General features: G+C 33.0%; 2 protein-coding genes across 2 annotated transcripts; one reads left to right on the top strand and one right to left on the bottom strand.

Moving 5' to 3' along the window:
- Nucleotides 1-7,876: 7,876 nt before the first annotated feature.
- LOC130459467 (ethylene-responsive transcription factor ERF084-like) lies at nt 7,877-9,217 on the bottom strand. Its single transcript, XM_056826846.1, has one exon. It carries the CDS (start codon nt 9,166-9,168, stop codon nt 8,284-8,286), a length of 885 nt encoding a protein of 294 aa, XP_056682824.1. The 5' UTR covers nt 9,169-9,217; the 3' UTR covers nt 7,877-8,283.
- A 9,385-nt stretch (nt 9,218-18,602) lies between these two features.
- Nucleotides 18,603-21,816, top strand: LOC110801897 (uncharacterized). Its single transcript, XM_056842597.1, has 2 exons — nt 18,603-20,539; nt 20,613-21,816. The coding sequence occupies exons 1-2, from the start codon at nt 18,603-18,605 to the stop codon at nt 21,814-21,816; spliced, it is 3,141 nt and encodes a 1,046-aa protein (XP_056698575.1).
- The last annotated feature ends 274 nt before the right edge of the window (nt 21,817-22,090 follow it).

Consider the following 22,090-nt stretch of genomic DNA (forward strand, 5'->3'; position numbering starts at 1 on the left):
ATGACCCGGTGGATCTAACATATGAGGTTTACTTCGTTCAGCTATTAAATGTCACATTAAAATATGAGGTTTGAAAACATTTAAAATTTTGGGTGGAGAATCAAAGAAAATGACAAAATGAGAAACAAGGGTTATAAGGAGATTTATTAAGGAAAATAAATAAGGGGGAATAAATGCATTTAAAGAAAAAAAAACTAACTCTCTATTGCCATGTCAGCGCCACGCCATACATTACCTGCTACAGTAAGTAACTTACCTGCTAGGCCCGTTAAAAGTCAATAGGTGTAAAAGTTTGGATTATTAAAAAAAAAATTATAGTTGGGATTATTCTGGTCAATTAATCCTAAATATTATGTACGGAGTATATAAGAAATAAATACACCAAGTACTTGTTTAATTTTCAAATGTATGCCTTTAGACAAAATTAATGAAACTCATATTTACTTTTTTCGTTTTTACTCATAATGTTGTTTCACTTTCACGCATGTTAATGCACAATTTTTATCGTTAATGTCTGCAATTATCTTCAAATCAGAATTATAAAAGTTCGATATTTTGGAAAACACATATACCTCCGTCCCAAAACGATCTTTACATTTCTGTTTTTAGTCCATTTTATAAAGTTTTTATTGTGCTTTATTTTTTGATATAAACCTTTATAATCTTACCCCTTTTACCCCACAATCTCACATCATTTACCACTTTTCACTCATTTTCTCTTATTTATTCATTTTTTTTTCTTACATTCACTCACCTTTTTACACTCACTCACTTACTTTATTCATATTTTATTGGAAAAATTGATTCTAAAAATACAACCTTTAAGCGATCTGGTTAAAAAGGGCTGACTTTCCGTTTAACTAAGAATACCACAACCTTTTAGACATGTCTTCTTTTAAAGGGTCCTCTCGTAAATGACTTGCTACAATAGGTAATATGAAAACCAACCTCACAAATTAAACCTTTTTTCTTTATATAATTAACAAGAAGATTAAAAAATATTGTAGCATATTACCTATTTTAGCAAGTTATTATAGAGGGGAGCCTTTTAAAAAAAGATAGGTCCAAAAGGTTGTGTTATTCTTAGATAAACATAAAGTCTGCTCTTTTTAAGTAGATCGCTTAAAGGTTGTATTTTTAGAATCAATTTTTCCTATTTTATTACATTAACACACCTTTTACGCACTCTTCCTTTTTTTCCTTAATATTTGTGCAAATAGTGAAGAGCATTATGACACGGATGTATTATCTAACAAGATCCCACATGATTGTATTTTATCCTACGTATAAATCACCAACAATAGTCAAAGAACAATATGTGCATAAGATAAAAACTCCAAACGTTACGACTTACGAGTATTAAAAAAATGGAGAAAGTATTTTTTATAAAATAAAAAAATAACTTTTAATTGATAAGTAAAAAAACCCATATACCCCACAAAACACACAAATTAAATAATGAGGTAAAATATTTCCCACTTAGACCCTGTTTTTTTGGACTGAAAGTCTTCGAACTGAACTGAACTTATTGAACTTGAACTGAATTTTATTAGATCTGAACTGAACTGAATTTTATTAGATCTGAACTGAACTGAACTTATTGGAAATGAAGTGAATCGAACTTATATTAATTTAACTTAACCGAAATAAAATAAATCATGATAATTATAAATTATAAATAATAATAACTACTCCCTCCGTCCCATAATATAGTGCCTGTTTTCCTAAAATGGTGTCCCTAAATGATGTGCCTATTTCTATTTTAAACCATTAATTTTTACTTTGAAAATTGTACTTTTTGACTTTTATTCAACCCATGTGCTTGATTTTTGTCCTTTTTAGGCCTATTTATTATGTACACACCTTTAATCTATAATTTATCTCTCCATTTTTGCCAACTAACATGTACTTTATCTTGAAAGTACAAATCATTATTGTTTTTATTATCAATGTTATCCTTTACCTTAATAACCGTGATTTTGGTCAAACGGGCACTATATTATGGGACGGAGGGAGTACAATAGTATTAGAAATAATATTCAATAATAGAAAAATGTGAAAACTAAATAAGTAGCTTAAAACAAATATAAATATAAAAATATTAAGTGGTAGATTCATATAACAGAATATGATAGATATTTGTCATTGAATAGTAATTAATGAGTTAAATCGAAATATCATTTATCAGGACATATGGATGCACCATACAAGAATTTCAGACCATTTTAATTCGACATTCATAATTGAGAATTACCGTTGAAATGATGTTAATTTGAGGAGTTAAAGAAAAAGCGAAAGGTTCTATATAATATATATGACAAAAGTCACACAAGTGTATATAAAGTCAATAATTATTTGCACTTTACATTTCATATATAATTTTATATGAATACACACGCTTGGATTACGAGTGTTACAACATCATGCAAATGGTCATGAGAGAGAAGATCCACCAACGTTTATTGAAAATCGGAAAGATGGCATGTTCAAAGTTCGAAATTTTATAGAAACACACATTTGCTCATCTATTCGACGGGGCATAACATGAAAATGATGATGAATTGAAGTTGAAGTGGAAGAAAATATGAGTTGGTAAAACAATGAAATAAGATGATTAGAAAAACAAGAGGATGTAATAGAAGACAATTAATTTATATAGTAAACGAGTCCACCTCGTTCCGCTATCATACTGGCAATAAGGTTAATGATGTAATAATAAATAACAATAATAATTATTATTATGTCGCGCATCGTAAGCGGGTCAAGTATCAAGCTAAGTGTTGTGATAGATGTGACGCATTGTAAGCGGGTCAAGTATCAAGCTAAGTGTTCGACAATTGGGTACGATTTTTACCTTTCTCATTTTCTTCATTGAGGGAATTAGAGACATACATTATATTTCTAATCATCTTATTTCATTGTTTAATTAGAGATAGAATTAGAGACAAAAATTCTCTAAGACTCAAGATATTAGGGCACGAGGTGTTGAACATATCTTCACCAGAATCAGTTTTGTCATTGCTAAAGGAGTGGGGGCCCATATAGTATATCGGGTCCCACTAACTTTTTGTAGATTCGAAGTTGATTAATTAATATATATTGTCTCGGTTTTATAATAATAAAATAATAATAATATATATTTATTGCTAACATTCGATTTTTTTCATCGGTTGTGCTTTCCTTGAATAAGGGAGTCGGGGCTCAGTTAGTTGCTAGCCTCTCATCCAACTTTGTGTAAAAGATTGATTATTAATATTAATAATAAAAAAACTATAATAATAGGAAAATAATACTATAATAATAATCTTAAATAATGGATAATAAAAATGATAACAATGCTAACTAATAATAAAATTGTGGTTACACTAATCATCATCATCATAATAATAATAATAATAATAATAATAATAATAATAATAATAATAATAATAATAATAATAATAATAATAATAATAATAATGAAATACAAATAACTATATTAATATTAATTGAAAAAGTTAGAATAACAAAAACTAAATAAATTATATTAATAATATCTATACTAATATATTAAAAGGCGTTGCAAAAAATGTTTATGTGTCACATAGAACTCTCCTGCTTACGCCACATCATCCACTCACCAATGTTATGTGGTGTTATTGACAACCAAAAATCAATACAATAAGGTTCAAACACAAGACCTCAAGTTTGGTGAATAACTCTCATCACCATCTTAACCAACCACGCACTAATTGTTGTTTATCCATGCACGTTAATTTATAATACATGTTAACATGAAGTATAAAACAACTAAATTTGTATGTTACTTCTTATTTCGTATGGACTATATTAGAATAAAAATAACAGTTACAATATTAGGAAAACCGTGAATTAAACAATTAAAACATTAGGAAAATTACTTTGCATGGTGCAGGTAATGTACACGTGTAGTTGATGAACTTTATGAATCTTTTCACTTTTATTGTCTACATGTATCTTAGTCAAATATTGAGTTGAAAAAAAAAAATCGAATTTTAATTATTCAAAGTAGCAACCGGGGCATCGCCCATGCTACACACTAGTTATAACATAAACAATATAAAAAAAATAGTTAGAATAGAACACGACCTTACTCGACTACTCCACCTAATTTAGAAATTTCCCCATTTTCAGCCAATTTTATGAAAACCCACCATCACAATTCCATTAATTAGTACTTCCTGTGATCATCTTCATCTCCCGATCTCTTCTTCAAATTCCGATCCCCATCATTAATTTCCAAAAACATTAATGAATATAAACAATTAAAATCAAACCAGATTCCCTTCCAATTATGATGGGGTTTTATTTGTTTTTCATGATCTTTACAATGGATGAACTCAACATGCAGCTTTAATTGGAGGTAGAAGTAAAGATGGCCGTGGGCCGAGCCCACAGGTCGCGGGGCCTAACCAGGCCGGGCCTACTCCAGACCCACGTTGTTTCGTGTCGTGTTGGGTCGGGCCGAAAAGTTAAAAATAGGGGTAGACTCAGCTCAAGCCCACAGGCTTTCGGACTGGGACGGGTCGACCCGTCGTGCCCAAGGCTAATTTTACTAAATTTAGTGTGCTTTCTCGTGCCGGGTCGAGTCGTGTCGTGACTTGTCGTGCTTTTTCCAAAAAATTAAGGCACAAGCCCGACCCACGGCCCACGAATTCGTGCCCGTGTCGGGCCGTGCTTTTTTTCGTGCTCGTGTCGGGCCGGACTTTTTTTCATACCGGGTCGCCCCATCGTGCCCAAGGCTAATTTTACTAAATTTAGTGTGCTTTGTCGTGCCGTGCCTTGTCATGCTTTTTTCAAAAAATTAAGGCACAGGCCCGACCCACGGCCCACGACTTCATGCCCGTGCCGGGCCGTGCTTTTTTTCGTGCTCGTGCTGGGTCGACCCAGCCCACAGCCATCTTTAGGGCAGAAGAAGCAGTTTAGCAATTTATAATATGGGTACTAATTTTCCTTGAGCAATTATTAATTTTGCTAAAAGTAAAGAGATTGCGTATTGAGAAACAAATACTGTAAATAAATCCTGCCAAAATCCGTATCTCTTTCCATCAAACTCCCATTGATCTCCCAATCTCTCAGGTCTCTGTTCCAGCAGAGTAGCAGTAGCAGTTACTTCAATCAAACTTCAAAAAAGGAGGTATTTTCAAGTCGCAGTGGGACCCACCTTCACAGCTCAAGATTCACAATTTATATCCAGGTTTTCATGCCAGTTTTTCTGTACGAATTTTCACCTTTTTTAATAAAATTAAAAATACAATACTTAATTCAATAAATAAAAGGTAAAAAAAACTGGGAAAAATAATACTCCATTTTGTTTGAGAGATACACTTGTCATATTTAGTAACTTATCAATTCCACCATTTACGGAGTAGTTAAATAATACATCTAATTTACCCTATCACCCACCATCCTATTAAACAAATAATTTCAGAAACCCACTCTACTATACCTCCCACCCCAAAATGACATGTTCCCCACTTATTTATTTATTAAAGTATCTAATCAATCCCACTTGTTTTATTATTTTATTTCATTCAATTTTTCTTCTTAATACCGTATCCGGTCAATTGTATCTCTTAAATAAATATAAAAGAATTACATTTTGGAAGATATATTGGCAGAGATTATGGGATTTATTTGAAAGTAAAGAGGATCTATACATCTATTACAGTTACAGATTTACAGGTAGCTGAAGTTTCCTCTTGATAATTACTGTTGTTGGACCATATTGCATCATGATGATTTTTCTCATATGGAGTATATCTAGCCAGAAATATGGGACGTAGCCAAGTAGGAGAACTTAGTAAATTTTTGTAGCAATACAATTACTCCGCCAACACCATAGTACGAGTATTATTTTTTATGAAGTACGGAGTACAAGGGAAAATAGTATACTCCCTCTGATCTGAATACCCCGTATTAATCCTCTAATTTCTTTCTAATACGTACTTTAGAACATATTCATGTGCGATCTTCTTTTGTTCATCTTAATGTGTAGTTTAACAATATTAATTTTTTATATTTTTCTAACATACATATTTGTAGATATTTACATTTAAATATTGATTTGAAACGAGTTGAAAAGTCAAAATATGACTAATATTTAAGAACGGGAGATTTTAGAGTTGTTAAGCTCTGTTTTATTGGACTTATTTTGACTGAATTTATTTTATCTGAAATAAACTTATTTGTATGTGAAAATGTCTGAAAAAAAATTATTTTTGCTGAACTTATATTGTCCGAACTTATCTAAACTTAATTGAATTTACACTACAAGAAATTGTACCATTAACGACGGGAAATCCCGTCGCTAAAGGCCAATAATCGTTGATTAATGACGGGACTTCCTGTCGCGAACCCGTCATAAAGGGGGCCGTCGTTAATGTAAAATCTCGTCATAACCCGTCGTAAAACATATTTGTGACGATTGTTCTCGTCTTTGTTTGGTCTTAGCCCCGTTGTGTTTTTTGCGACGGGATTTTTGACCCGTCATCTTTAGATTGTCATCTGAACTTATTTTATCTGAAATGAGTCAAAATAAGTCCAATAGAATATAGCCTTAACATGAACGGGCCCAAATAAAAAGTATCCCTAACTAGCTTGAAGCAGTTCATGCTACATTTTTTTAAACAACAATTCTTACTCGAATTCGATACTTCACTAGCTAGTTTATTATCCTTATAATGTAAGGATGAACCCCAATGCCCCAAATATAAGATTGTGGTAGATGATAATCATATATTGCGTTATCCATAACAAAATAAACTGTAATGTAACCCTATAGGCTGACGGACTTCAAGGTCATGGCCTGTCTTTGAAATGAAAACCAGACTATTGCTATTGTATAATCAATTCAAAATTTGAAATTGTGTTGTTTAGTTATTAGATACCGACCGAGTAATGTCTTGGCCTACTAGAAATGTATACTTTTCAACTAAACGGTTGAGAGTTCAATCCTCATTAGGGATATTTTGAGGGAAATTTTCCTTTATCGCTCCCCCAACTCTTGATTTCTAATCCGCTAACCCAAGCCGGATTGACTTGTGCCGGATTTTGGTCCTGTAGGACACTGAACTATTACATACAAATTCTTCTTCTTTTTTACTTTTTTTTTTCCCAAATACAAGGTACTTGCATTGGATTTTAGAAGTACAAGAATTGAAGTATTTCTTACTAGTTAAGAGAGAGAACAAGTGGAAAATTTTACCATTCAAGATACTCCGTATGATGCAAACTTAAAAGGGACACCCAAAAATGAATATAGAGAAAATCTTGTAGGAAACAAGGGAGCATAAACTTTTGTCGAAAACTACCTTATAATTTGAAGTAGTGTTTTTTGCGAGAAATTAACTACTCCATAAAAATCTATGTTGTACTTTACTACATTTAAATAATTTGGGTTGCAATATACAAGGGAGAACTCTTAATTGGATTACGAACATTGATTCCAAATTTCATGGTTGACTTTTATTAAGTAATATCTTACTCATATAATATAAAATTATTTATAAGATAACTAATCATAGCTTTTTTTTTACAAGATAGTCTTTCACAAAAATACGATTTTATGAGATAGTTTTTGACAAATTTACCTTAATTACTTGATTGTTAGCAGCTAGCATGTGTCAAATTGACAATTTATTTACGCGACCATGCCTTAATTTGTATTATATACTTCGTGTGTGAAATACTCTATTCGTTTCACAAATATAGTTACACTTCGTATGTCTAATGACTCTAATCCTCTATTGGAAACTAACTATTATCACATTGTTCATGCTCAGGCAGTGCCATGACAATGAATAATATAATACGGAGTAATATAAGTAAAAAAAATACAAGTATCACAAACTCACAGTTGGACCAAGATTCCAATTATAATCACAAGAATGATTCTACATACTCACAACTCCAAAATGAAAATAAAAACAAAACCAATGTCTCCTTAATTAAGATACGTATTTTTTTAATATCATTTCTCAACCTCCACGACTTCCAACACATTAACACATAAATACATAATGCTCTTTTTTTGTTCTCTTCAAATTTCAACAAAACAAAATTACTAATTTATTAGGACTCCGTAAATAATTAGTGACTAATTTAATCAAGGATTCGTATTAAAAACAAAATCTCCAAGATCAAAACCCATCTTCTCCTACTACTTAATTAACCATGTACTAATCTATTTAATACTCCGTAAACCGAATTAACTAACCCATGCATCCCTAATTAGAGAGAAAAAAACAATGGAGTACTTTCTAATTATATATGTACTCCCAATTTCAAGTCAAGCTCCATTAACCTATTTTTAGTAACAAGTTGAGACATGGATGTTACCACTTGACACTTTTTCTTATGCGTCGTCGTTTTTGGATTATTCTTAATTAACTCGTACGAGGAAGACGAGGACGAGGATGTCGGCGACATTGTTGTCGTGGGGACCACCGACGGGATTTGGAAGTTGGTTTTCGCCTTTGATCCTCTCAACCGCCTTGCTGCTGCGTCGTATGCACGCGCCGCTTCTTCAGGTGTGTCGAACGTGCCGAGCCAATGGCGGCACTGCCCTACTCGGTCCCTTATCTCCGCTGACCACCTTCCCCACGGCCGCTTTCTTACTCCTCTGTACTTCTTCTCCACTCCTAGCGCCGCCGTTTCGAAACGTTTCGCCGTTTTCTGGTTAGTGGGGTTTGAGGCTTTTGTCGAAATGGTAGTTTTTACGTTTCCAGTTTCGAAACGTTTCGTGATAGTAGGGCAAGGATTCGAAACTTCAACCTCCTTGTTTTCTTTGCATGCTGTTGTTGTTGGGGTGGTGGTGGTGGTGGCGGTTGTTCCAAAGAGTACGTGTTGCCCAACGACAGCGGCAATTCCTTCAAGGACAGCGGACGACGGTGGCGGTGGCGGCGGCGGCGGAGGAGAAGGAGGAGGGGTCTCCCTCTCTTTGCTTCGGCAATGTGGCAAATCAAAAGAAACGTTTCGTGAAAATGATGGTATCAAAGTAGAGAAATAATAAGGTGATGATAATGAATCATATTGATAAAGATTATAGTTGAAAGTAGGATCATTGTTGTAAATTAAAAACGGGAAATTTGGAAATGATTCTTGTTTGAATAAGAAGGAAGAAACGTATTCTAAGGTAAGATCATTCATGGTGAGAAAGATGAGAGAGAAAGAGATAATGGGGGATTTGGGATGAGAAATAATGATGATCAAAGCCACACCACTCCTATATATATATATATATATATATATATATAGGGTCAAATAAAATAAATAATTAAAATATTTATAGTCGTGTGTAGTGTATGTTGTAACCGATGAGTAAAAGCATGATTATTATTTATATTTAATAATTTGTTTTAAATGTAATAAAGTTTACAATAATGACAATTTTTTGGTAGGTTAGAAATTTAAAAAACTTATCCTAGTCTTTTTTCGTGCAAATGACACAAAACAACAATACAAATTATAATTATAAAGGGTGATATAAGGATCAATATGTAACCTACTTAGGCCCTGTTCTTTTTGGCTTAATTTCAGCTTCAGGACTTATTTGGCAGTTCAGTTCAGTTCAGTTCAGTTCAGGAGCATTCAGTTCAGTTCAGTTCAGTTCAGTTCAGGAGCATTCAGTTCAGTTCAGTTCAGTTCAGGAGCATTAAGTTCAGTTCAGTTTAATTCAGTTTAATTCAATTCAATTTAATTTAATTTAATAATAATAATAATAATAATAATATTATTTATTAATATTACTTGTATTATTATTTATATTATTGTATTACTTATTATTTATATTTATATTATTATATTACTTATTATTTATACTTATATTATTATTATTATTATTATTATTATTATTATTTATAACTAAATATTTATTAATAATTACTCCCTCCATTCCTTTTTGTTCTTCCCATTTCTATTTCGGGCGTTCCTATATGTTCTTCCCATTTCCTTTTTTGGACATACCTTTTTACCATAAAATTTCCTACCATCCCTTATTTAATTCATTCACATTTCCCTATTTACCCACCCAACCCCACTTTTATGATTTTTTATTACTTTATTAAAAATATCTTCTCTCTCCTTCATTTCTTTATTACTTTCCTTTACCACTTTATTACTTTCTCTTACATTCAATCAATACTCTTACACTCAATCCTTACAAGATTCCATTTTCTTAATTTCCACACTATTTCACAAACGGGAAGAACATAAAGGAACATAGGGAGTAATATAGTTTATTATTATTTTTATTAATTAGTAATTATTTATTATTAATTATTAATTATTTATTAATAATTATTATCATTTATTATTTATTATTTATTATTAGTTATTAGTTATTAATTATTAATTATTAATTATTTATTATTTATCATTTATTATTAATTATTAGTTATTAGTTATTAATTATTATTATTTATTATTTATTATTTATTATTTATTATTTATTATTTATTATTTATTATTATTATTTATTATTATTATTTATTATTTATTATTTATTATTTATTATTTATTATTTATTATTTATTATTTATTATTTATTATTTATTATTTATTATTTATTATTTATTATTTATTATTTATTATTTATTATTTATTATTTATTATTTATTATTTATTATTTATTATTTATTATTTATTATTTATTATTTATTATTTATTATTTATTATTTATTATTTATTATTTATTATTTATTATTTATTATTTATTATTTATTATTTATTATTTATTATTTATTATTTATTATTTATTTATTATTTATTATTTATTATTTATTATTTATTATTTATTATTTATTATTTATTATTTATTATTTATTATTTATTATTTATTATTTATTATTTATTATTTATTATTTATTATTTATTATTTATTATTTATTATTTATTATTTATTATTTATTATTTATTATTTATTATTTATTATTTATTATTTATTATTTATTTCGGTAATATATTCTGTTAAGTTAAGTTAAGTTAAGTTAAGTTAAGTTAAGTTAAGTTCAGTTCAGTTCAGGAGCATTCAGTTGAGTTCAGTTCAGTTTAATTTAGTTCAGTTCAGTTCAGCTCTGAAGAACAGAGCCTTACTTTCTTCGTCCCTACAAAATTGCTCTCCCCATATACTCCGCATTATAAAGAGATGTCACTATTTAAAGGGAAATATGAATGATTTTTGGACATAAATCATAAAAGTGATTAAGGGGCTTTCAATATTTTTACTGCGTTTGTTTTGTCATAGTAATTTTAAGCTGTCAATTATGTCTAAATGTCTACTACAGTACTACGTATATAGTTTGTTATTACGTTACGGAGTATCTATTACTATATACTAAAAGAGGCACCAAGGAATGACATGTGTCGTTTTCTGGTGCGATTTTTTCCCGCCAAAATGTTTTTTATTTTTTACTTTAAAATAACTAAATTACATTACGTTTTTTTAGGAAACTAAGATAAAACTATATTTTAATTACCATAGATGTGTACTGCATAATATATTATTGGAGGAAAGCTAAATCAATATTATTTTGGAAAAATTACTTTAAATAATCCAACCTTTCGACGATTTTCCATTAATAATCCAACCTTTCGATTATTTTCGAATAATCTAACCTTTACACCCCATTAACTTTTATTACACCCATATGACCGTTTACCTGCTAATAAGGTCACTCTTATTTTTAATAAAAAAAAAACTAAAAAACTTTAGGAAATACAGTATAATTATTTTTTATTTTAAAAAATAAAAATAACTCCTCCCCTCTCGTTTCTCTGTCTCTTTCCTTTGTCTTTCCCGTATGAATTTTCACCAGTTCGTCAATCATCCATGCCATTCACCACCTTTGAGTTTCGAATTGTCATCATTGTTTCAAATACTTGAAGCCCATATTCGCACAAGCCAACACCAGATTTATAGAAGTCCCAAAAATCAAATTGGGGGAAAAAATTCTGATTCTTGTTCAAATATAATTTCAGGCAAATGTTTGAGCAATTCTATCGGGATTGCACATGAATTTGAGTATCTCTTGTTTAATTTCGATCAAATTTATATTTATTTTTATACAACTTGGAGCTTTCACTACCGTTGTCGGAATTCCAAGATGAATTTCTTACATCGTCGAGCATCATCGTTGCTACCACCAATCAACCCCGCACCTCCGGCGGCGCCACTGGTGAATCATCGTCTACTTCTTCAGCAATATCATCAAACTCAATTCTAACACTAGGCTTAGGAAAGCCTGAAATTGAGTACCTGATTGTTGCCGGAAACCACTTCCGCCATGAGTAGAACCACTAGCACCACCCAAATCGCGCGTCACTCGGCGTGTTAATCACGGTCAACCACTGCGTCAATTGTACCCTCGCTGCTGATTGCTCAACCAAAACTCTTTCAGATTCATCTAGTGACAGAATATTATCATCCGAATCAGAAAAATCAAGCTCCGGAATTGGTTCGATCGAACCACTAAGCCGTTTGGTCACGGGCGGATTATCAGCTCCGGCCGCCGTCGAACACCCTTGCTTCGCACTGATTCTACAAGAGTCTCTTTACTCTTCGCCTTCTTACCACCCTTCGCCGGTGCCTTCCGTCTCCTTGCCATGGCTACGAATTCCGTAAAGAGGAGATGAGGTTGAATGAAAGGGGCAGGAGGGATGAAAGAGGGAGGAAGGAATGAAGGATGAATGAAAGGGGAAAAAAAGAAAAAAGAAATTTAACTTTTTATATAACGAATGGTTAGAAGACACGTGTATTAGTTACCTGTTGTATCAGGTTGGTGACCGGTTGGGTGCAATAAAAGTTAATGGGGTACAAAGGTTGGATTATTAGATATTAATCGAAAGGTTGGATTATTAATGGAAAATCGTCGAAAGGTTGGATTATTTAAAGTAATTTTTCCTATTATTTTTTCCTTTATGATATAATTTTATTTATGTATTATTATAACTTTTTAATCTGATAAGAAATATGAAAAATATTGATAAATGAACTTCTAATGTTAGTCTACTATTAATAATATAATACGTAGTACATAGTAACAGGTAAGTAAGAATGTTAATTAAAATAATAATACATGGTAAGTAGACTAACATATAAGTTTATTTATCAAGATTTTACTCAATTCAAAATATGTTGTATTTGACTAACTCGGTTATGCTCGGGTGTTTTCGAAAATTAGTCTTGAGTCATTTGGGTTTGGTTGACGTTGTTAGATTGTTCTACATACAAGTAAATGACTATAATTTTTAACTTTGTATACTAATATGCAAATTTAGTTCATTTGAATATATTTTTTATACAACTTTGAATTTATACTTTTTCATATATCGTTTTTACTTTCATGTTTTCCTAATATCACAAGTATTTTAGTTACTATTAAAATAATAAATTATTTTAGTAGTAGCCGTGCGTTGCACGGGCCCTAAACTAATTATGGATATTTTAGACTATTCTGTAGGTGGACAACAAAATGTCATTTATGTAAATGATCTCAAAAGTTCTCATATAAAATAGGGATTTAATATAACTAAAAGACAAATGTACTCTCTCATTTAATTTTGAATACTTTAGGAACAAATGAAATATAAGATAGAAACTAGAAAGGGGAAGTACAGTGGTCATGCAAGAGTACTTCATAAATAAGGCGCCCTAAAAAACATGCGAAAATTTAGTAATAGTAGAGGAAAGAACAGTAAACAGAGTGGTGAGTCAGTCAAATATACTCCATAACACTATAACTATAACAGTAGTTAGTTTGCTGCACTTTTGAAAACAACAATCTCACATTCTCACTACTACTACTACTACAGTACGGAGTACTACTTTTAGTACACCGTATTTCTTGTCTCATTTTCATTTGGTCACGCTGAGATATAATGTACTCGGTACCATTATTTTTTTCTAAATAAAAAGGGGGAAATTGATTAGTTTGTGCATGCGCTTAGGTAAAGAGAACATAATCGATTTGCAAAATCTCATTCCGAACTCCTTCCGTATTTATTTAAGGGATACACTTATTTTTTCCGGCCATATTTATTTAAGAGATACAATTGTCATTTCTTGTAACTTATCAACTTCACCATCTAATTAAATAATTAACTGAAGTTATTAAGTGTTTACTTAGTGAATTCATAGATTACATAATTCACTTTATTAAAATCTTTTGTCTGATTATATTGTTCCGTTTGCAAACAGAATGAGCTAAGGGAAAAGGAAAAATCAGGGGAGTTTGTTTCTCATGGAAGCCATGACATTTTAACTGAAGCGCTAATTGGAAATCCTGAGCATGGAGGCCATTTAAGGGGAGTGGGCGGAAAAGCAACGCTTATATCAGTTTTTAAAAGAAAGGATCAACTGAGGGTATGCTTACAATTAAACAAGTGGAAGAAATTACAAATTTCCTCACTGAACAAGTAAGGGAGCAGAAAAGGGCTGAAATGAGATTTGTTACCCTTGATGTCTTGAAATCTTGTGGTATACAAGTACTTAAAGATTTGGAGGTTAATATGATTGATGTTCCCACTCGTAGTAGTTGTCGGTCTAATGATCCCGATCCTTTCGCGAATGGCTCTAAGGTTCTTATCTCCCTACCATCATTTGCTTTTCGTACTGTTTTTGCAAGAAAGTAAGAGTATTGCAAGCAACTAGGTTATTTGTGTCAACCTTGTTCATGTATTTTTTTTTACTTTACATGAGCCAATTCCTTGTGATATATTAGTACTTGAAGAAAGCTCTGGAAATCGAGTTGTGGCAACAGGTACATTGTTGAAAAGCGTACCAGGGGAGCTTGTTCATGGCGTTCCATTACTTGAAGATCATGTCAAGGTGAAAATCCTACATGTTGTTGAAGGTGAAGAGAATACACCTCTACCCTTGCCTTTTTTTGGGCACGAGTCCCTTGGTGAGATAAAAGGAAGTTGGGCTCAGTGGCCTCGTTCACAAGTCAGATTATCCATTGAGGTGACATTAATTATACTTATTGATTTCAGCTTATCAATTAACACTTATTGATTTTGATTGACACTAATCTATTTTTTTCATAAAAATATGTATAGAACTTGATCGATCAACCACCACCACCAAAGAAGATTAGAAATAATCTAATGGAGGTAAGAAACTAGTTGACGCCGGTTCACCTATTGAATCTCGTTTTAATGATAATGAAGAAGAACTTGCCCCCTTCCTTATTGGCAAGGACATGTTTTGCCATTGCCAAATAGCTGCAAGCAATTATACAACTTGTATAAGAATCGAGAAGTTGATTTCAGCGTTGATATTGATTTCGAAGAGGATATCTTATACTATCCTGATAAAGTTTCTTTTACTGCTTACGTGTTTGGTGATGATCTTAAGAAATTACTGAACATGGAATACATATGTACATCTTGTGTGGATATCTGGATAAGGTAAAAAAATGTGATCTCTAAAGTTTGTTGAACTTTAGCTAGATATGATTAATACATGTTAACTAATACTTGTTGATTTGGTTAAGGTTTTTGCAAAACGAGATCACGAAAAACAAGCTCCAAGAAGAAGTTGGATTTTTTTGTCCGCATAAGCTAGGGCTGGTTAAACTTCGTCCCAGTATCCACACAAAATATGTGAATCATTCAATTACCCAGCAAAGTACGAAGAAATATATACTTGCCCCGATCCGGCAAGAGTAAGTACATTTATACTACTTATTGATTATAATGCTTTAAATCAGTCCATTTTTTTTCCTTTAAAACTAATATCTTCCTTGTTTATGCAGTAAATATCATTGGATGTTGGTTGTGATTTGCCTTGAAAGAGGGGAAGCCTTTTTCTTTGATTCCATGGCTGATGGGTCGTTAGAGAATTTTCATACCAAAGGCTCCTTGTCTGTGTAAGTACTCTAGCTTCCTTACCTCACACACTTCTCTCTTTCTCTCTCCTCTTTCTTACTCTTCACTACCGACATATCTTCGAGATTCAATCCGCAACTATAAGCCATTCATCGAACCAATAATTTATGCTTTACTGGCTGCATTGTGGCATTTGTATAAATGTATAATTGTAGATGGCCTTGACTATGTTGGATATCTGATCATTTATCTAAAGTTTTACATTTGCTGCTGGAACTAATCAACTACTTATTAACTGCAATTATATATGTTTTATTTTTTGGTTTTTAACTTAAATTCTTTTACTTCTGCAGTTTTAGTTCTGGCTTTTTGCAAATAGTTTTTGTATTGTATGTGATGTTTTTTTCCATGTCATGCCTCAATGTGATGCGGTTCGTGCTTATTAACTTATCACTTCCTTAAGCTTTCATTCGTAGTGCACTTATTTTAACAAAAAATGTGTAGTAGATTGGCATTTATATAGTTCACAATAGTTACCAGACTTGGGTCCCATTCTGGAGGGTAGTAGAAATTAATTATCAGTTCGAGCTGCTGAAAGAGTAGAATGTGGCAGAAACATAAGCTAAAATGAGTATAGAATTATCAGCTCGATCTGCTGCAAGAGTAGACTGTAGCAGAAGCAAGCAAACAGAAGCTAAAATGAGTATATAATAACCATAGCAAACACCAGAATCAAAGAAGTCTCAGCACAAGGAGTAAGGACCAAATATCCAGATGACAGAAACGGCACAGGAACAATTTCTTTTTTCTTTCTGCTCCACTAATCAAGTATAACATGATTAACATCTATGATAGACTTAATCTCACAGTTACTGTGGTTCTTAGCTCTTTGCACCCTGTAGCTTCATTCTATTTGTTAATGTCTGCAAGTTAAATAAGGGATTGGCTGATTTTGCAGTTGCAAAATAGTTTGGGCTGTGTTGTAGTTGCTATGGGAGGTGAAAATGTTCGGTTCGTCCTCTTCCTCTTCTCTATTTGTAATTTGATTTGGTGATTTGGTTTAGTTTTCTAGGATTGTCTTTGTGTTAGTTTGTTAATTATTGCTTCTTATAGAATAGGAGCAATTTTATGATTTGTTGCTGAAAACTTTGAATTTTGAATTTGAATGGATTAATGAGAATTGAGGGGATTAATGAGAGTTGATGGTAAACGACAGTATACTCTAGTACGGACCCAGATTTCTACTGTCAAACTCAAAACTGATTGCTTAACATCTTGAATAGTTGAATGTCTATATCTAGGCATGATCAGTAAAACAAATGGATTCATCTCAATTTGTTTGATTTGTTTCTTTTGCTTGTTATTTTCCACAGAACTGGTTTCATTTATCCCCAACTAAAATAGGCTTAGTCAACTAATAATTAGAGGTTTAGTTTATAATTAAAAGGTTGAAGATAATTCTCCATAATAACAACGAAACAAGAAGAAAAATCTGTTGTATCATTCGTCCTGTGCAGTACTGTGATTGGTACATTATCTCAGTTTGTCAGAAAATTGATTATTGGTCGTATTGGATTGTATCAAGTTTGTGGCCGGGTTTGAACCTGATGAAATATTTATCACATTGGACCCTTGGACGGTATGAACCAGTGCATAGTTTTTTTTTTGATGAACCAGTGCATAGTTGTCGTGTTGGATTATATTCTGAGCTTCCTGGCCAGTGATGAACCGATGCATACAATCTGTTACAACTTCTGCAAACTGATATTTGCCTGGGCTGAGTACACTCTTAGGCAGTAGTATCTATTCGGTTGTTCAAAATGAAATTCCAGTACTTGACTGAGTCATTAACTAGGTGTCATACTCACAGTTTGATTTGTCATGTGCTGCAACAAACTGTTGCTTGAGTTTATTACTATGGTGTCATGTACTCAACATATCCCATTGGGCCTATAGGTAAATAACAAAGTTCATTACTTGTATCTTGCAACTGTATTATACTCTGGTACGGAATCAGATTTCTGCTGTCAAAACTGAGTATTTGAAATCTTGAATAGTTGTCAGAGGCGAAATCTCTATCCAGGCATATTCAGGAAAACAAATGGATTCATCTCAATTTGTTTCTTTTGCATGTTATTTCAAAACTGAGTGCATTTATCCCCAAATAAAATAGGCTTAGTTAACTTATAATTAGAGAAGGTTGAAGATAATTCAACATAATAACAAAGAAAAGAGAAGAAACATCTGTTATATCAACCACCACTGCTAGAACAACCTTATAACTTATTGCTTGTATTCACATATCCAGGCACTCAATTGGTTATTTTTCTTGATGTCTTGCTTGTATTCACATATCCAGGCACTCAATTGGTTATTTTTCTTGATGTCTTGCTTGTATTCACATATCCAGGCACTCAATTGGTTGAAATCTTACTATTAGGATTCTCAGAAGAGTGCAATTCCATACCATAGTGCAAAAGTGAATTATTCGTTGTTGGCAGCCTAATCTGGTAAAGTTTCTTTTATTTTCTCTTCTCCTTTTATTTCTTCTCTTTTGATGATGGTGGTTATTTTACAAGTGTTATTTTAAATATCATTTTATTTAAAATAAAATTATATATCATAATCTCTTATATATGTTCATGATTGGAGTAATAACGACCAATAAACTAAAAAGTCATGCATTTTGTATGTATGAATTTTTTTTGTGAAATAAGTATGGAGATGATATATGTGAGATATGTATTTGGTTAGATATGGACAGAAGTTGGATTTCACGAAAACGTAATACGCCTGAATTTCGTCAAGGGGTTGAGGAATTTATTCAATTTGCATTGAAACACAAAAAGGAGGGGGGTAAAATATGTTGCCCTTGTAGGAATTGTGGCAATATTACTACGGTCTCTACAGAAAGTCAATTACGAGATCATATATTTTGGAATGGGTTTTCTAAGAATTATACCGAATGGATATGGCATGGTGAAGGGATTTCAGGTAAGACAAACAATAACTATGAGGATCCTGTAGAGAATCTAAGTAACGATCATTTATCTTATGAAAATGATGAGTTAGATGATTTTGTGCATGATACGGAGGATAATTTAGAAGAGAGGTCGCATGTTCTTGATAGTTTTTTGAGTGATGCCGAAAAACCTTTGCATGAGGGTTGCACCAAGTATACTAAATTGTCTAGTGTGCTAAGTCTGTTCCAGATAAAAGCAGAAGGTGGGTGGACTGATAAAAGTTTTACAAAGTTGATGGAAAAACTAAAAGACATGTTCCCCGAGAACAATGAGCTTGCAAGTTCTACATACCATACTAAAAAAATGTTGTGTCCGATGGGTTTGGATGCAGAGAGGATACACGCTTGCCCTAATAATTGTGTGTTGTATCGAAAAGAGTACAATGAGTTGCAAGAATGTCCAAGATGTGGGGAATCTCGATATAAGGTGAGTGACAATGGTGATGCTACCAATGAACCTGCCAAGGTACTATGGTACCTGCCTATAGTTCCGAGATTGAAACGCTTGTTCGCTAATGCCAAAGATGCTGAAAATTTAACATGGCATGCTGACAAGCGCACAAAAGATGAAATGATTCGACATGTAGCCGATTCCCCACAGTGGAAACATATTGATGATCAATTCGAGGAATTTGGTCGTGAATCAAGGAATTTGAGGTTAGGATTATGTACAGATGGGATCAACCCGTTTGGTAACATGAGTAGCCAACATAGCACATGGCCTGTTTCGCTCGTGATATACAATTTGCCACCTTGGCTAACCATGAAGCGGAAGTACATTATGTTGTCATTGTTGATATCAGGGCCTAAGCAACCTGGGAATGACATAGATGTGTACTTAGCACCACTAATTGAAGACTTAAAAATGTTGTGGGATGAAGGTGTGCCTGTGTTTGATGCATATCGACAAGAGACTTTTACATTGCGTGCCATGATATATTGCACAATTAATGATTTTCCTGCATATGGGAATTTATTCGGTCACGTCACAAAGGGTTATAAAGCATGCCCTATTTGTGAAAATGATACAAAAGCAATTCATTTAGAGAAATGTAATAAGCAGGTATACATGAGCACTAGGGTGTTTTTGCCTCGTAGTCATCCCTATCGCAAACTTCGAAAGGCATTTGATGGAAAACCTGAGCATAGATCTGCCCCTATTCCTCTAACAGGGAAGCAAGTCTATGAACAGGTTAAGGACATCAATTGTGTATTTGGAAAACCATACAAAGCTACGACTGGCCAAGCTTGTTACAAAAAGATGTCTATATTTTGGAGCCTTCCATACTGGGAACATTTGGATGTAAGACATTGTATTGACGTGATGCATGTTGAGAAGAACGTATTTGATAGTCTTATTGGCACGCTTCTAAACATACCAGGTAAAACAAAGGATGGAAAAAATGCAAGGGATGACATGGTTAAATTGGGAATTCGACCGGAGTTGGAAGCTGTAAAGAAGGGAAAACGCGATTATTTACCTCCAGCTTGTTACACTTTATCTAAAAAGGAGAAAAGGGTCTTATGTCGGTCCTTACATGGCGTGAAGGTTCCTCACGGGTATTCCTCCAATATCCAGAGGCTTGTTTCGATGAAAGACTTGAAATTAATAGGCTTGAAATCCCATGACTGTCACACTTTAATGCAAGAGATTTTGCCGATTGCAATCAGGTCTATTTTGCCAAAAAAAAGTAAGACACGCCATAATCCGTTTGTGTTTGTTTTTCAAAGCTTTATGCTCAAGGGTAATTGATCCTGGGAAGTTGGATTCATTGCAAGCGCAAGTAGTTGTCACTTTATGTGAACTTGAGATGTATTTTCCGCCTTCTTTTTTCGACATTATGGTGCATCTAGTAGTTCATTTGGTGAGAGAAGTTAAATTATGTGGCCCAGTTTACCTTAGGTACATGTATCCATTTGAGCGCAATATGGGTGATCTAAAAGGCTATGTGAGGAATCGATCCCGACCTGAAGGTAGCATAATTGAGGGTTACTTGAGTGATGAGGTCCTCGGATATTGTACCGAGCATTTGGCAGAGCTTGAAATGGTTGGGCTCCCTACGCCTCGCCATGATGAAGATAGAACACAAGGAAAGGGCACAATTGGGCGTCGAGTCATCACCCTTAGCCCTGAAAAACTAGATCAAGCGTACTTATACATATTACAACAAAGTGCGGAGGTGCATCCTTATTTGGAAGATCATATGGAGACTATCAGATTGGAAAATCCTGGAAAAGGTGAAAAGGTTATAAGAGATGAACACAACCGCACATTCATTAAGTGGTTTCAAAAGAAGGTGACTGACCAGTTACGACATGCACCACATGATGTCACTGATGTCATTAATATGTTAGCATTCGGCCCAAACGCTAACGTTATATCCTATGAGGGGTATGATATAAATGGGTATTGCTTCTACACCAAGAGAAAGGATAGTACTAGTACCATGCAGAACAGCGGTGTTTCTTTAGTAGCGTCCGGTCTGCATTTTGCGAGTGCCAAGGACAATAGACCACGACATGCGAAGATGTCATACTACAGAGTAATTGAAGACATATTCGAACTTGATTTCAGTGAGTTTAGAGTTCCTGTGTTTCATTGCAAGTGGATGGAAATAGGCAAAGGGGTTAAAACGGATGAATTAGGATATACATCAGTAAATTTTGGTAAATTGGGTCACCATGATGAGCCATTTATAATGGCATCACAGGCAAAACAAGTATTTTACATGAGCAATCCATCTGAAAAATCATGGTCGGTAGTTATTCAAGGAAAGAGACATGGTGTTGCGGTTGCTGACCTTGTGCCTGACGAGACAGAATTTAATGAAGTTGATGAGATTCCTACTTTTGCAATGTATCAAAATACACCAGTTAGTGTAGACGACTTAACTGGACATTATTTGCGTGATGATCATAATGGAGGCGAATGGGATACACTGAAATGAAATCTAGATAGGTACTTATGTGTTCAAGACATGTTATATGTATATTACATGTGTCTATTACCTTGATCGTATATTAACAAACATGTTACATCTGTCATTTCAGGTACTCTTTTTCTTCTTCTTTGGATTCATCTTAGTACCCGTGTGAAGGACTGATTTCTAAGAGGTAAGATTCCTTTGTCTTTTCCTTGATGAACATGAGCAATATGAGTGCTTATATTCTTCTCTTTTTGCATTCTTGTCTACTGCTTGTGTTTAGGCCAGCTCCCGAGGT

This window comes from Spinacia oleracea, chromosome 4 (assembly GCF_020520425.1).
Source record: "Spinacia oleracea cultivar Varoflay chromosome 4, BTI_SOV_V1, whole genome shotgun sequence".
NCBI classification, from domain to species: Eukaryota; Viridiplantae; Streptophyta; class Magnoliopsida; order Caryophyllales; family Amaranthaceae; genus Spinacia; species Spinacia oleracea.

Coding starts and splice junctions, on each gene's coding strand:
- LOC130459467 (XM_056826846.1), bottom strand. CDS start 9,168: ATGAATGATCTTACCTTAGAATACGTTTCTTCCTTCTTATTCAAACAA.
- LOC110801897 (XM_056842597.1), top strand. CDS start 18,603: ATGGACAGAAGTTGGATTTCACGAAAACGTAATACGCCTGAATTTCGT. Junction 20,540..20,612: donor ATTTTGCCGATTGCAATCAG/GTCTATTTTGCC, acceptor TTTATGCTCAAG/GGTAATTGATCCTGGGAAGT.